This window comes from Alligator sinensis, unplaced genomic scaffold, assembly GCF_000455745.1.
Source record: "Alligator sinensis unplaced genomic scaffold, ASM45574v1 scaffold925_1, whole genome shotgun sequence".
NCBI classification, from domain to species: Eukaryota; Metazoa; Chordata; order Crocodylia; family Alligatoridae; genus Alligator; species Alligator sinensis.
The window spans coordinates 204,385-220,938 of record NW_005843152.1 but is presented as its reverse complement, the minus strand read 5'-3'; the positions used below and the strand labels follow the sequence as shown (position 1 = coordinate 220,938).

General features: G+C 42.5%; 1 protein-coding gene across 1 annotated transcript in view; it reads left to right on the top strand.

The window, feature by feature from the left end:
- Window positions 1-14,016, top strand: part of SELENOF (selenoprotein F) — a 55,027-nt gene extending 41,011 nt beyond the window's left edge. The window contains exons 4-5 of the mRNA XM_006037639.3: window positions 10,578-10,627; window positions 13,125-14,016. Coding sequence (XP_006037701.2) covers window positions 10,578-10,627; window positions 13,125-13,256 — 182 coding nt within the window. The 3' untranslated portion in view covers window positions 13,257-14,016. The remainder of the gene's footprint in view (window positions 1-10,577; window positions 10,628-13,124) is intronic.
- Window positions 14,017-16,554: the final 2,538 nt, after the last annotated feature.

The following is a 16,554-nucleotide window of genomic DNA, read 5'->3' as shown; positions in this document are numbered from 1 at the left end:
TGTCAAGGATGGAGGTGAGCCTGACTGGCCTATAGTTGCCCGGGTTCTCCTTCCTCCCCTTCTTGAAAATGCGGACCACACTGGCCCTTTTCCAGTCCTCCAGGACCTGGCCCACACGCCACGAGCGTTCAAATATTCCCGCCAGTGGCTGTGCAATGACGTCAGCCAGTGCCTTCAGTACCCTCGGATGGAGCTCATCCGGGCCTGCCGACTTAAAGGCATCCAGTTCCTCCAAGTGACTCTGCACCATCTCAGGGTCTACGCATGGCAGTCTGGCGCCTTGCTGCTGCCTCTCTACAATCCCAGTGAGAGCCTTGTCCTGCCCCTCACTTAGGAACATTGAGGCAAAGAACTCGTTGAGGAGTTCAGCCTTGTCCCCCCTGTCCGTCACCCAGTACATTCCAATTTATATCGGTGCCGATCCGATATCAGACCAATCTATTGGTGCACCTCTACTTCAGACTTGTTCTGATATACCAGGTGGTAAACGTGAAAGTTATTTTGGAATCACAAATTGTGACACTGGGTTTGTTTGAATTCATCCTTAGGTTACCACAAATCAGTATTGATATCTTAAATTTTATAGCTTATTCTAGTTTTGCTCAAACACTTCTGTAATTTTACTTTCTATAAAAAAGAAATCTTGAATTATTCCACCATAAATGCCCTAGATTTATCTAGAGCAGTGGCTTTCAAACTGTGTTCCTCAGAACCATAGTATTCTACAGTAAGTCATCCAGGGTTCTGCAAAGATTTTGGAGGTAATGTTGGAGCTGGCCAGGAGCTGGTGCATCACCTTTGCTGGATCAGGTTGCCTGGCTCTGCATCAGTCTTTAGGATAGGGATAGGGGCTCCATGACAGATACGAACAGCGCATGCCCCTGGAGGCTGGGGGCACATCTACGCTGGCAGCGGCGGGAGCCTAGCAGCGGTGAGTGGGGAGCTCCTGCAGACACCGCCAGTGCTGGTGGCGGCATGGGGTGGGGGTCGCAGGCGCCAACCAGGGGTCGGTGACCACTTGGAGGTGCTGCACGGCAGCAGCTGATGACAGAAGAAGTTATATGAAAGGATTCCATGACTTCAGGAAGTTTGAAAACCACTGATCTAGGGGTTTGTTTCCACTTGTCACTTGAATGCTTGTTATAGAAGTTAAGTTGACTGAAGGTCATGTTGCTGCTTTTGAAGCTTCTGAAGCACTGGTATTTTTAGGTTATATTGAACTGTGTAGCCTGTCATTGCCAGTGCTCTCACTACAGATGTTCACTTCAATTTGATTCCTGTCTAATGGCTCCCACTAGGATTTTTTTTCTTTCAGAGTTTACACAAAATGGCAGCACTAATTGCTAGGTTGTGTATGTATTAGACTTACATGGATTAGCATGTGTTAATTCTGTACCTGACCTTGAGTTCTTCATTTTTTAAATACTCAAATATTGATTCATTTTTGTCATGTGGCTCACCCTCCGTCAGATTTAAATGTACTACATAAAAAGATACGCCAGAGGTACTGTTTACCCAAAAATGGTTTCGGCGGAGTTAAAGAGTTACTTGTGAAATTGAAAAGTGAAAATCTTAAGCTGCCTTTATGCAAGTTATACAATAAGAGTTGGAAGTTGGAGAAACCAGAATTATATAGTTAATATGATTCTATGGCATTAATTCATCAATGTAAAGTTTAGAGTGTAATTTTTAAAAGATACCTATATTCAAGAAATGTAAATTTTACGTCTATAGCAGGGGGTTACAACCTTTTTTAGCAAGTGTACTCCTTCTGCCTCAAAGTTTCAGCTCATGTACCCCTTTATATTTTTCTTCGGGGGGGGGGGGGGCAGATTGAGGCTCCTGTAGTGAGGGAAGGAGTGGGGCAGGGACAGAAGCAGGCGCTGCGCACCCGGGTTAGCATGCAGGACAGAGCTGCGAGAGTGGTTCATCTAGGAGGCATGGGGAGTGGGGGGCAGTTCTTGCCATTGCATGGACCCCAATGAAGGTCTAGGGGGGCACGTGCCCCCCAGATCTGTGTGCGGGGCAGAAGCAACTGCTGCTGCAGGCTGGACTCTGCACCCCAGTGGCCCAGGAGCTGTGCGATGCCATGTGCCTGCTGCTGCCAGGCAGGCAGAGAACAGATACACACACACACACACACACACACACACACACGTATATATGCAGACATAGACACATGCAGGCACACACATGCAGGCACACACATGCAGACAGACGGACACAGATGCGTACACAAGCACAGCTCAGCAGGTAAGAGTGTGTTGGGGGAAGGGGCTGTGGGGGGGGTGTCTCTGTGTCCAGTCCCAAGGCTGGGCCCCTCTGCAGGCTGCACATGCACCACCCGGCTAGCCCAAGTGGGTGGGGGCAAGGCTTGCACGTGGTGGCCACCCCCCACCATGCTGCCGCTGCAGTGCCCTGCAGAGATTTCCTGCAGCTGGTGGCATATGCAGCTCTGCAGGCTGCTGATGGGCGGTGTGCAAGGGGTAAGGCGCGTCAGCAGCCCGCAGAGCCGCATGTGCAACTGACTGCAGGAAAGCAGTGCAAGGCATGGCAGTGGCAGCAGTTCCCATGTGCATGCCCCGTCCCCCCCCCCCCCCCCCCAGCCATTTGGGTGGCGTGTGTCCAGCTCACAAAGGGGCACCACTGCCCTGTCCCCCCCTCCCTGACCCTGCTCCTGGGAGCAGGCACAGAGAGCAAGCTGAGGTGGGGGGCAGGGAGGCTTTGCATTGTGCTGTGTGGGGGCCAGTGGTACCTGACGTGTTCCCCCCCAGATAAGAAGTGAAGTATGGGAAGGTGCCTGGGGAGATGCCACTGCCACACCACATCATCCCCATTTGCCTGCCTACCTGTGTGTACTCCCTACACAGGTACCCTGTACCTGTAGCCCTGGTTGACACCCCCTGATCTATAGAATATGTTCAGATTGAGTCAGTGGATGTCAGATAACCAACTAAAATATGAGGAACATTGAAAAACTTGAGGAATCAGCAAAATATTTACTTTGGAAAAATGGGTTTTTTTCATTAAAAGATACACCATAAAAATTTCTACAGTTTAAGTCTTTGTATTAATGAGGCCACCCATTTGTCCTGGCTATTTGCACTTGCACTGCAGGAAGTGAAAGGTAACCCACAGTAGACTATAAGCTATACGTATATAATTGATTTAAACAATTTCATTTTACTCTTCATCACAAAACATATCACTTTCTTTGAATATTACCATTTGTTTTCAAAGGCTTAAATGTTTCTGATAATTCTGTGATTACAATTGAATAACATGTAACATATATATGTTATATAACACACATATATATAACACATATGTTATATATATGTGTGTGTTTGTATGTGTTGACACACACACACATACATATATGTATTTTATTACAGTTTAGATAGAACAAAACTAGATGTTGGATTAACTTTCTGCCTTGATTGTGATAATTTGCGACCATGAATGATAAGGTTTTTTTGCAAGGGGTTCCTTTAGACATTTTGTTTGGGTCAATTTATTTGCTGTGATGCTTTCTGATACTAATTTTGGGTCTAATATAAACTTTTTTTTAGTTTCAGTCCAGAGACCACTCTTAGGTCTACTTAAATGTATCCTCTTGAGTATGGTAGGACACTTGATTAGTGTAACAGTTTTTCCCTTGTGCCCAGTTGTTTACATTAATCAGCCTGCTCCCCCACTTAGTCTAAGTTTTCAAAAAAATTATAAAAGTTCAATGTTTCACAAATAACCATACTGCTAGTTAATAAAGATTAGTCTCTCTTTGGAAAGGAAAGCAGCAGCAATTTGTGTAATACTTCCTTTAATATCTTTGTGTTTTAGAAATGTCACCCCACCTGAATAGTGTTATCTCAATAAAAGTTCTTGCTTCACAGATACTTCTCAGCGGAAAAACCAGTCTTGTGACAGTTTGAGGTATAAGATGTGTTTTGAAATCCATTTAAATGCATTAGAAAAAGTAGACAGGCAAGGTTCTTTGGGTAAGTGTGATATCTTTTATTGGACCAACTAAATAATTGTAAAAAAGTTCTTTTTCCAGTTATTTAGTTGGTCTAATAAAAGATATTACAGTCTACCCACAGAACCTTGCCAGCCTATTTTTTCTAATGCATTGCCTGCCTGTGTCCTTAGACCAACACAGTTGCAACCAACACCCCTTAAAAAAGTAGATTTTAAGACTTGAAATATTCTTCTAAAAATAGAATTTGCTTTACACCAGCTTTGAAAGCTACTCCTCTTTTTTCATACACCTAACTGAAGATTTGTTATTTATGACATTGTTCTTAGAACATTACTAAAGTAGTCATTTGCCTGGCTACACAATCATGACACCTTTTTGAGCTGTACTGGCCAGATAGGGGATATATGAATATCTCTCAAGGAAAGTCTCTTGTCACTTAATTCCTTACTTTCCACCAGCTCATACAGGCCTTGTACAGAGGGAGAGTCACTGCTCTCTCAGGAGAAACCGTGAGTACTGTATACAGATGTTCAGGTCTTTTACAAATGGCCACTACAAAAAAAAATAACCTAGGAACAACTAGGGTTATATTACTCCCAGGAGAGTTTCTCCTGGGACAGTGAATGTCTATACATGCCATAGCTTCTCTCAGAAGAGAACACAGTCCTCTGGCTTCTCCCTCTCCACCCCAGGGAGACAGTGTGTCACTCACTGGACTCTGCTGCTCCAGAACATGCCTCCTTCACAATGTCCACCTTGTGTTGCTGGGAAATGCAGGCTGACCACGGGCAGCCTGGGTTAGCCAATTAGGGCTGCCCTGTGCGCAGCTGCAATCGAATGTCAGGACATGCAGCTCTAGGTAAGTTTCTGTATCCAGAGAGAAAACATGGGAGAATTTTCCCAGGTTTGTTGTGTACGCAGCCACAGTCAAGGAATTTAATTTGTTCCTTTTGCATAGAATATAGTCTTTATTGCACAGCAATTTAACCATATAAATAGGGGAATATCTAGGAGTAGGCAAGTGGCACCACCTTTATATTAGTGCTGTCCATTAATGGCAATTAAGGCAAGAACCAATTAATGCGTTAATCGCATATGTGGTTTTGGAGCCTGTGCCCGGGCTGCCCTGGCCCACTGCTGTCATTGTCATCTCTGGGCTGCCCAGTGGGGCAATGGTGGCAGTGCAGAGGAGCTGCAGGGCAGCCTGGGCACAGGCTCCAGGCAGCTGCAGCAGGAAGGGAGGGGGTTGCACCCAGACACGCACAACCCCCATCCAGGGCCCTGAGCAGCTGGGCTGCCTGGCACCCTGGCTCAGACTCAGGGTGGGTTGGGACCTGTGGCACGAGCCACCTCCAGGCCTGTGGGTCCCTGCACATCCCGAGAGAACAGTAGCTACGGTAGCCCTGTGTCCCTGCGGAGGCAGCCACTGCTGGCAGGTGGGGTGCGATTCCTGCAGAGCCACCTCCCGCAGCCCTGGCTCCGTATGCTTGGCCCCAGCCCAGTGCTGACAGAGCCTGAGCTGCACCCAGTGCTGCCACAGCAGGAAAGCCCAGGCGGCATTGGGTGGAGAGTGGCAACTCTGCCCAGCTCAGTGGCAGCACTGGGCTGGGGCCGGGTTTGCAGCACAGATGCTATGGGAGGTGGCTCCACAGGAATCCCGCCCACTGGCAGTAGCTGCCTCTGTAAGGGCACAAGGTGTGGGGCCGCCGTCGCTGCCACTCGCCGGGGGAAGATCCAGACTGGGGACCCACAGACCCAGAGGCAGCTCATGCCAAAGCTGCCAGGCGGTCCTGATCCACCTCGAGTCATGGGCCTAAGGGTGCTAGGCAGACCTGCCATGGCCACGCTGTCTGGGACACAGGCTCCAGGCAGCTGCAGCAGGGAGCACGATTGCCCATAACCTGCAGCCAGGCTAGCAGCGCCAGGGCTTTGGGGAAGGTGGTACTGAGCCACAGTGGGGCTGCCTTGCATCCTTAGATCCAGGGCATGTTGGGACCTGCTGAGAAAATAAGCAAGGAAGTTCGGGCTAGGGCCAGGGTCAGAGCAGGTACCCCAGCCTAGGCTGCCCATGGCTGCCACTACTGGTGCAAGGGCATGGTGAGCCCACCGCTGCTGGGGGCACGTCCTGGGCAGCTCTGCAGAGACCCCACTCAGATTGGGCATCCTGCCAGGGCATGCAGGGTCCCCCCTCCCTGGGCTTCAGCCCCCTGCAAGTAACCTCCCTCCCACGGCTCCAAACCCCACACACACACCGCCATAGCCCCCTACACCTTCATAACTTCCCCCCCACCCTGCCAACCATGCAAAGTACCTGCATAATTTTATGTAATTTTGAGTTTTTCTGTGCATAGAGTTTTTAGCTCTGCAATTAAAAATGAGATTAATTGCGACTTATTTTTTAATTATGCAACTAATCACCGTCAATTTTTTTAATTGTTTGATAGCCCTACTTTATATACAACAGCACTTACAAACTCTGACAGATTGTACGCCATCAATTTAAAATGATACAACCTTAAGTACTACCAGCAAATTTTTGTCATATAAAGTAATTATAATAAATCTGTTAACACATACCACTGACAGGTTGTCTGTGTACCACTGGTGGTACCCGTACCACAGATTGGGAACCGCTGATATACAACATCAGTAAGACTATTATGTGATTGCCACCTATGTCAGGTATGGAAACTTTAAATGAAGTAAAACTTGAAATGTTCAAAAGAAAAAAGACTGATTCAAAGTCTGGAATGATTACCTTATGATAAGGGACCTAAGAAGCTCAAGTCTTATAACTTATCAAAGAGAGAGGAACCTGAGTAGAAGTATTCTGATAACAAAGTTCCATTTAATGAAAGAGAAGGTCGGAACAAGATGCAATAGCTAGAAGCTGAAACAGGATAAATTCCAACTAAAAATAAGTGCAAAAGTATAAACAGTGAGAGCAACTAACCATTCCGGCAAGTTACCAAGGTAGGGTGGTAGTTTATTTATTACAGGGATACTTTGAATCCATTGTGGATCTTTTTAAGGGAGAATCTTTGGGATAGTTTAAATGAAGCTAGAGGAAAATGAGGGAAAAGTATTCTTAGCTGTAGTAGTTCCTGAATTTCTGATTTAAATGTCCTCTTGCCCCTTTCCCTAGACAAACAACCTAGAGGACTGGTCTGGACTTCTTAACCTGAAACATCCTTTTCTGTGGCCAGTAGCTCCAGTGTGTTACCCTTGGCATCCAGGCCTGCCAGTGAATGAGCACATCTACAGCTGGTTCACATAAACCTAGTGTTAGAAAGTGCCTCAAGCCCTCAGAGCTGACTTGATTTAAAGTTATCATTCACTGGTACCCATTAAAGTTGTTGCTTCAAAGCCAAGTATAGCCTTACACTTAATTTACACTACTTTTTCTAATTGGAGCATATGCTTACCTCAATACACATTTAAAGCTTCACACACCGAGTAAAATGTAAAAATTAAGAACTGTAATTTTTAAATGTAATTAGAAAAGTGAGAAACTTAGAAAAATAGAAGTAGTATGTTTATGTCAAGCTGCATTTGAATGGAAATTGGAAATCAGAGATGAAAATCAAAAAAGGAAATGTGCACTTTAAAATTATTTGTATTAAGAACATTTAAAATAAGCTGGGTACATAAGTTTACCAAAACATGTTGTATTTTATCAGTCCATTTACATAGAAAAGAAGTAGCTATAATACATTAATTGAGATAATTTAAACCTGAATGAAACAGGATTAAGGTTACAGCTCTACTTATACCAATTTAGGAACAGACTGATTAAAATTTGGTATAGGAAACAGGTATAGTTTAAGTGGGTTTTGTCTGTCCACACCCCAGATCTGACTCCTAGTCCACAGACAATGCATCCTCTTTATGTCAAGATGCCTGCCTGTTCCATGTTTACAGAAACAATTCTTGTCTCCCCCAGTGTATTATGGATGGACATTGATGGTCCAAACTCCTTTCTACCGTGGAATAAATCTTCTCAAGGCCGAGGGAAACTTAAGGCATATTTAAATAATGGTATATTACCTCTGTAGGCACCCTTAACTGTCAGTTCTCAGAAAGGTTCAATTGCATTTGACCCCTACAATGCAGGTCTAGGGGGGAAATAAAAAGGATGTTCTTTTTGTCAAACTTCTTTTTTATGAATCTCCAGCTAGCATTTGTTTATGTAACTCGGTATTTCCATGCAAGTCATTTTAAAAGGTTAGACACTTGCATGTTGAATTTGTGAAGTGTTTACGGCATTCTTCTCACAGCACCACAGTTTGTTTAGAGTTAATTTCTACCAAACCACAAAAAGCCTCATACATTCAGCATTATAATGAAATGTTGTGTTAAGAGTAAACAGTTGGTACCAGCTATCTAAAGTCTCAAAAAAATGTGTGTTCCATAAAACATTTTAATCTTCACTGATTTAGACCCTTGACATTGCTATGAAAATGTAATGGTTACTTTTAAGACAATGGTGTAACAAAGCTGTAGCAGATCCAGTTTCTCTTTCCTTCCACTTAATCTGTTCACATTATATGCAGGTCTGTTCCTTCTCTCCACCGCAGCAGCCAGAGCCAGCTCAATTCCAACTGAGCCTGCTTTCAAGTATCAATTAACAACTTTTCACACCTGTTAAAGCCAAAAGAGCTCTAAGCCAAGTTAACCCTTAAAAACCTTTTTGGTATTTTGTAGCCATTCTTTAATGCAGTTAAACTACCTAGTAAAAATCTGCTTCTAAAACCGTATCCATTTTGCTAAGCTATTTATGATCTTCTGTTGAGCAAGTTATGCAGCGTTTTTTTTCCAGCACGCTGATGGCATATGGCCTCTTTTTTCTAAAACTTCAGTGGTCCTGGAGAGCTATTGAAGTTTAGATTTCAGTGAAGAAGAGCTGTAGAAAAACTCAGTGAAGTATTCCAACCTGCTCAGGAATGTTTTACAGATAGAAATCATGGCAAAAATAAACATATCTTGTCATTTATTTTTGTATTTCACTATCGATTAATGAAAGCCAAGCTTACATAACTAAAGGCACAAGGAACAAAGGAATACTGAAATGAAGAGACTTTGGAAAATCAATTCTGATCTTTTAAGCTGAATTGGGTGCAGCAGCCGGTACTGATTACTCTCAGCAGCTGCTTTTAAAATTGTGAGCTATTAGATGTTTGCAGTATTATTTTACCAGATGAATTAAGGTAAATTTAACTTTTACACCCCCTCCCCCCAATCATGTTGAGGAACCTGCTACCTCTGGGAGCTTGTTGGACTCTCGTGTTACCTTGTGGAAATTCTGCACACTGTAGTGCACATTACAGGCATAGCACCTGAATTTGATTTGTACCATGAACTGTCTAGTCAAGAAAGTGTGGGAATTATGGTTCCCAAAGCAACTGTAATTCTGCCACGCTGCACACTCAGTACTGAGGAGATATTAAAGGTAACACAATCCATAGCAATATAAACAGGATGGTTATAAAGATGTCATCTTATGATTGCTATGGGAACCAAACATTTGACATTCTGGTCTCTAAACATCTCCATGCAGCAGTACAGCAACTGCATCTCAGGAAAAATTCAACATTACTTATCCTGAGAAAGGAGGTAAAATTTTACCCAATATTCCATCAGAGCCCCGCTAACAGAGCACCCTGACTGTCCTCAATCGACGTTGTTCTGGCATGCATACCTATTATGTGGACTTGTAGGTAAAACTCCTTTAAAGGCATTGTCCCAGTAGGTTCTAAATAAGATCTTTAGAAGATTTAAAATTCAGTTTTAAGTGTATTCTTCTTTACTTCTGAGTTGTCTGTGTTAGATATCTGTCTGTAGTTTTAAAAGTATTTACACGAGGCCAAACATCACTGTTAAGGTTAGGAGCCTAACCTTAAACACTTTCACCGCCCAAAAAAATCAGCCCTACGTTTTCAGTATCCTTCTTTGTAAAAATTTATGTTAGGTATCCAATTTGTGTTAATCACTAGAAGCATGAGAGTTATATACAACTTTATTTTTTAAATAATCTTGCCCTTCCTTCACAAATATTTTGTATCCATGCTACCTCACACTGCCTCTGAAATATATCCTGTGTACCTGGAGGAATCCTTGCTTTCTCTGCTAACTTCCCTCACAAAAAAGGAATGCATTGGCTCAGCCAAGTGTCAGAGTCATGTTCCTTCACATTAGCATCTTGTACTAACACTAGGTGGCCATCAACCGTACAACAAATCTCTTGAATACTGTCATTTGTACAAGCAAACATTGAAAGCACAATGATCTAAGACCAGCCAAGCATTTGCAAAAAAAATCAGGCAGATTTATGAAGCACATTCAAAGTACTATGGGCAGACGCATGTCTTTTCTCAAGTAAAATGTATTCCTCCATGTGATTGTTTAAGGGAAAGAATTTGAACACTTGTACAGATAGGTGGCTCCTGAAACATTCATCATTCTAAAGAAGTAAGACTGGAAAAATTAAATTCACCTTTCAAATGGGAGGCCATGTACAGTAAGGCAGGAGGAGGAGAACTGTGCTTTTCATAGAACTGTTATTTCAGTTGATTTTTCTGTTCTTTCCCCCTTACTTTAGCTTTTGTCAGGAGTGACAAGCCCAAACTGTTCAGGGGACTGCAAATCAAGGTGAGTAATGATTTTTCTCCCTTCATTTTAAATTCTAGCTATTAAGAGGAATTCAGTGTACATAAAACCATTCCTTCCACAAACTATTCAATACGTGTTTATGCCTAACCCCTTGGTAAAGGATATGAGTGCATCTGAAAGAGTGCTGATTTTAAACTCAGTAGCAGGAGCTCTGATCCACCTCCAAAAAGACAGATGGAATATATATATAGTTTCATTTATTGCTCTGATGTGCTGCTACTTGATGCTCCCAATAGCTGTTGATTTCTAAAATTTACCCAAAAAACCTGTGGGATTAGTTAGCTTAATATGGAACAAAAGCAAATAACCTAGGAAAACTTTACAGGAGAAAAAAAAGTATAACATCCCTAATGGAATCACTCTAGAAACTTTCAATTTTGAAAAGCTCTGTGCCAATTAAAAGCCTTCCTTTCCAATGTCACACTTTAGAAGGCCCAATAGGGCATATAGTAAAAAAGAGTATTTAACTTAGCAAGTCATTAGTCATTAGCAGCTGATGAGCATTGCCTGTATGGATGCAATTTACAGTACAGCTTTGACCTGGTGTTCAAGGTGAGATGACCAGGAGTAACTAAAAATTATCTATATTAAATTATATATATAATTAAGCAGTGGGAAATAAAGCAGTTGGCTGTAGGGGAAAGGAGAAAGTCGATTAATGGCCTGTTAAGATACCAGGATGCAGTAATTTAAACTATAATTATTTTAATAACTGAAGTAGAATACCAGCTTCCTGTCCTCTCCCATCCCCTGCTGTCTTGTCAAATGGATGTGCCTACCACCTATTCTATTTCACTTGTAGCCATTGCACTTGTGAAAATGAGGACTAGGTAAAAACCCAAGGCTGAAATGCAGGCTGAGCACCTGAAGAAAGTGGTGCTTACTCAGTGTTGCTTAGTTCAGTGTTTCTCAATCTTCTAAGTAGCAAGTACCCCCTAACTTCTGAAAATGTTAACAAGTACCCCAACATTCAATTTTCCAGGGGATTTTATATTTACAGACTAATGTGTGCCATATGTTGGAAGAAGCGCTGTGTATATAAGGCCGTGATATGACAAATGTCTGATCTGGTGTGGGTAGGATTGCTACCTTTTACACCAGGGGTGCACAACTCAAGTATGTACCTGGGCTAGAGGTGATGTTGGCCAAAGCTAGGAGGGCTGAACCCAGCGCTGCGCAAAGCGTGACACACCAAATTATTACTGGAGAATTTAAAGTGCCATGCAGTGTGCGGCACACCAAATTTTTTACCATCGTTTTGAGAGGAGGAAGGGGCAAGAGAGAGAGAAAAAGAGGGTGAGAGAGAGAGTGTGTTGGGGTACCCACATACCCCCTGCCTGTGTCTCGCATACCCCCAGGGGTACCTGTACTACAGGTTGAGAAACTATGGCTTAGATAACTTTCTACTCTGAAATTTATTGTTAAGGTAATGAGGATGCTTAGCTGCTTTAACTTCATTGATGGAGCAAACTCCATATGCATAAAAAAGTGTTTGCTGTTAGCTTCTTTGTTTAACTGAATTGCTTCCAGCTTTAACTAATCATGTGCAGCAGTGAGTAAAGCCGCAAGTAAAGAAGGGTCTGGGTTGTTGTTTAATTCTAAGCATAAATACCAGTAAGCTGACTTGTTTTCGCCAGTGCAGCTTTAATGACCTGAATCTAACAAATGTCAACTTTAATGCTCTCATTAAGTATCAGGGGTATAGGTTGTAGCCATGTTGGTCTAAGGACATAGGCAGACAAGGTTCTTTAGGTAAAATACTCATTAAATATCAGAATTTTAAAATGTAATATTAGTGGAGGGGCGGTGTTTACACCTTAGTATAAAAACAAGCAAACAAAAAACCCAGAACTGATATAAACCAGAAAGAGGTAGTTAGCAATGATAGTCTGAAGTCAAGCAGAAGGCAGGGTAAAGATGCACCTATCGGGTGCCATGAATGACTGATTTAATTAGTCCAGGAGTGTCAAACATATGGCCTGCAGGGCAGACCTGCCACAGGATGCAAGGCTGTCCAGCCCTGGTGGACATGGCAAGAGAGTGAGCCAGAGTTAACACAACTCCAGTCTCCATCTGACTGCTTTACCTGTTATCATGACTGCCAGCCCCCATCACATGCTGGAGCTGCCACCACAGCACAGAGCATGCTGCAGCAGAGGTTCCAGGTCAAGCCAGGGGTACTGCTGTGTGCCCCAAGTCCTGGATTGGAGCCAGGACTTCTGCCATCACCACCACATAGTACAAGATAGAGCTGGAGCTGCTCCTGCTGCTTCCTTGTACCTCAGGCTGGATCTAGCGTAGGGCACAAAGTGAGTTTGATACCCAAGTGAGTTTATAAGGTGCATCTTCTGTCTTCTAGCTGATATAAACCACAGTGGTTTTAAATACACTGAATTGTGGGAAAGTATCTGACGTGGAGAATGGGGGAAGAATGTGATTGCCAGTTGAAAAAGTAATTCCCCTTTTCTCCTTGCAGTATGTGCGTGGTTCTGACCCTGTACTAAAGCTGCTGGATGACACTGGGAACATTGCTGAAGAACTGAGTATCCTCAAGTGGAACACAGATAGTGTAGAAGAATTCCTGAGTGAAAAACTAGAACGTATATAAATCTTACTGCTTTCAGCATATCTCTCTCATTTTAATTTTTCATCATGGTAATCTTCTCAGATAAAGTGTGCTGTGCCTAGAAAATCATTCCAGCCTTTGCATTGATTCTAAAAGATCTCATATTCATGTGGTACTAAATATCTTTTAATTAGGAGTGGAAGCTTCAGCACAGCACGTATTTGACATGTTAGCAAACTGAATAAATAGCCTGTCCTAGTACATTTCAGCTTTTAGCATGCATATCACTAATTAAATGCTTTGTTACAAACTTTGTTAATTATACAAATACCAGAGTTGAGTTATAATTGGACCAGTTTTTTACAAACAAACCTTTAAACCTAGACAGCATCTTCAGATAATTGAGAGAATTACCATGCTTTTTTTTGTATGCTACTCTTTGTACAGGAAGTCTTAACCAAATGAGATGTTCTCTCTCTCCCAAAGAGACTTGTCTGCTTGTGCCCTCTCGCATTTTGTATTTCCAAGCCTTTTGGGGGAGTTGTTCTTTTAAAAAAAAAAAAAGTGTCTTTATAATACCTGGTTCCAAAGGGTTTGGGAGTAATGATGAAGGAACCCATGCTCTGGAGTGATGTAAAACATTGTGTAGGTACACTTTAGTGAAGACTTCATAGAAAACCTGAAAAGGTATGTGCAAGTCTGATATCAGTGTGCTTTGCACTGAGTGTTTTACTTCGCTACAATAGGCATGAGGTAAAGGAGAAAAACTATTTTGAGCTGGAAATAAATCACTTTCACAAAATTACTGCAAATGTTTGGTTATTGCATGAGTTTGTAACCAGTTTCTCTCTATTTAGAAATGTATTTTCCCTTTTTTAATTAAAACCATGGAAACCCATGGTGAGTTTAACTGGTTAAAAAAAGTAAGTGAACAATAGCAAGGATAATACATGAAAAATGAATTTTTGAAGCTGCAAATTAATTAGCAGACATGTCCTTCCACTTCATATGCTTTAAGGTTTTCAGATTAATTTGCATCTGGAGGCAACCTGCACAGTCAGCACGTTGTTGGCCAGTTTCCAGGAAAGAGGAGACAGAGTTCAAATACACATACTGTGTGCTACCCTGTTGATTAGAACCATGAACTTCAGCCTAGAATCCCTCACCATCCTCCTCATGTCCCCCCAACATTTTTTAATGAGTGTGCAGAAGGTTACCACACTTGGAATCCAGAACTGTTTTGGTTGTATTGTGCTTCAAGCTGACAGGCTTCCATGCAAAGTCCAAGACAACCATACAGACAGACAGGCCAACATAAAGAAGTCATCATAAAGAACTGAGTAATCAGCAGTTGAATTTGTGGATGACATTATACAGAGATAAGGTACATGGGGAGAAAATAACTATGATCAGAACCTTGTGAACCACCTTCAGAAAGTGGAGGATCCTCCAAAAGAGGATTAAGTTAGGACATGGAAGCCAAAAGGAGACTACAGGATTTCAAATGGATATGTTTGACTGTATGGAAGGTGGCTACCAAGTAAAAAAAGGTGAAGTGGTTCTAACCTAGGAAGAGGTGTGAGCAGTTTCAGTTGAGTGCACGATCTGACAGCTGGACTGGAAGGGATTTAAGATGTAATTGGAGAAATGGGAACACCAGAGAGCATATTAGAAATAAGAAGGGGATACAACAGTAGTTGGGAAAGCAAGGTCAGAGATGGTCGTTTTTAAGATGGGAAAGCTGTTTTGAGGGGAAGAATGTATATGAGTAAAATCAGAAAATGAATTGGAGTCACTGTGGACACGTGATCATGTCATACTTTTAATTTTTTTCTCTTCAAAGAGGGTTTGTGGAGCAAATGTGGTAAAATTATTTTCAGACCTACCATGTTCCTAGCTGAATGAAGCAGGGAGGAAAGGATGGGGATGGAAATGAATGAACTGAAGGAAGTCATCCTGGCATTAGGACTTTAGGGGTTAGGAAAACAATAGAGATCAGAAGGAGATATACTTCAAAACCAGGTAATATTAATGAATGAAGATAGCAGGTCAAATAAAGCTGAAGGTGGGCATCTTAGAAGTAATGAAACCAAATCAGAGGAAGAGTAAGTGGGAAGGTGAGTAGATGACAGCATTTTGTTGGGTGCTGCCAAAATACATGTCAGTAGTTTATCACACATTTTGCTTGCCTACCAGTGGATGTTATACCTCCTGATGATCATGAGTCTGACAGCTCTCCATTTGAAAGCTTGGCTCTTTAGCACTAAGTACAAAGGGTCATTATTTGAGTTTTGCCACTGACCTAGACAGTCACAGGCCTGAGAGCTACCACGGTCTCTCATTGACCTGCTTGAAGGTTAAGACATGTTTTATAGTGACAGACTGGCCTTGGAAAAAGAACAAGTTCCTCCGGTCTGCTAGTGGCAGGCAAACAGTCACTGTACTGCTACAGGTAACACTTCATCTTTTCTTAAATCTGAACGTTATTGTTGGTTGGGAGACAAAGAATGAGTCTGCAGCAAAGGAAAGCTTAGCAGATGTCTGGCAATGAGGAAGGCTAGGGACAGAAGTTGCACATAAACCAGTTTAAGTGATCAGAATATGGTTTACACTTGTAACAGAACAGAAATTCAGTGCACATAAACCAGTTTCAAAATAGCTGAAACTGGTTGAAGATAAACCTGGTTTAATGCAGTATCAGACTTAACTGATTTAGAACAAATCGGTTTATGAAGCTTCTGTCCCAGACCAAAAGGAATAAAAAAAGAGGTAGCTTTGCTGCCACTCTGTACATTCTTGATACTTGGGACATTCTGCTTCCAGCCAAACTGGTTAATTTATGCTTGAATCTGAAGAGCTGGGTAATCTGCTGCCTCTGCAACCTGAAATCCATGAAGGGGTCCTCAAATAGCCCTTCAGCCAGCAGCTCAGAGGACTGTCTTGTGTCACTGGAATAGTACAAAACAGCCCCCATGAGAGAGTGGATCTGGCTCAAAGTTTCTAGTCCATGCTTCGAGAGGGCCTTGACAATGAAAGTGTTACTTGTTCCTGAAGCTTGGCACATAACAGGATGAAACTAGCAAAAAAGGGAGTGGATAGCCCTGAGTGCCAAGTAGAATGGAAGCAAATGCAGTAATAATTTTGCATCATTCCAAGGGTCAACAACAAGGAACTTCAATTCCAGTGGCAGTATTTGCCATTTCAACAAGGTAGTTTAAAGAAAGTAACCTTCCCTTCCTGAGAAGTGTAGGTATTTTTTCTTCCTTACAGCAAGAAGACAGATTTTTAACATCATCTTGGCATGCTTTTGTAGATGGATTCAAGGGCCAAAATCAGAACA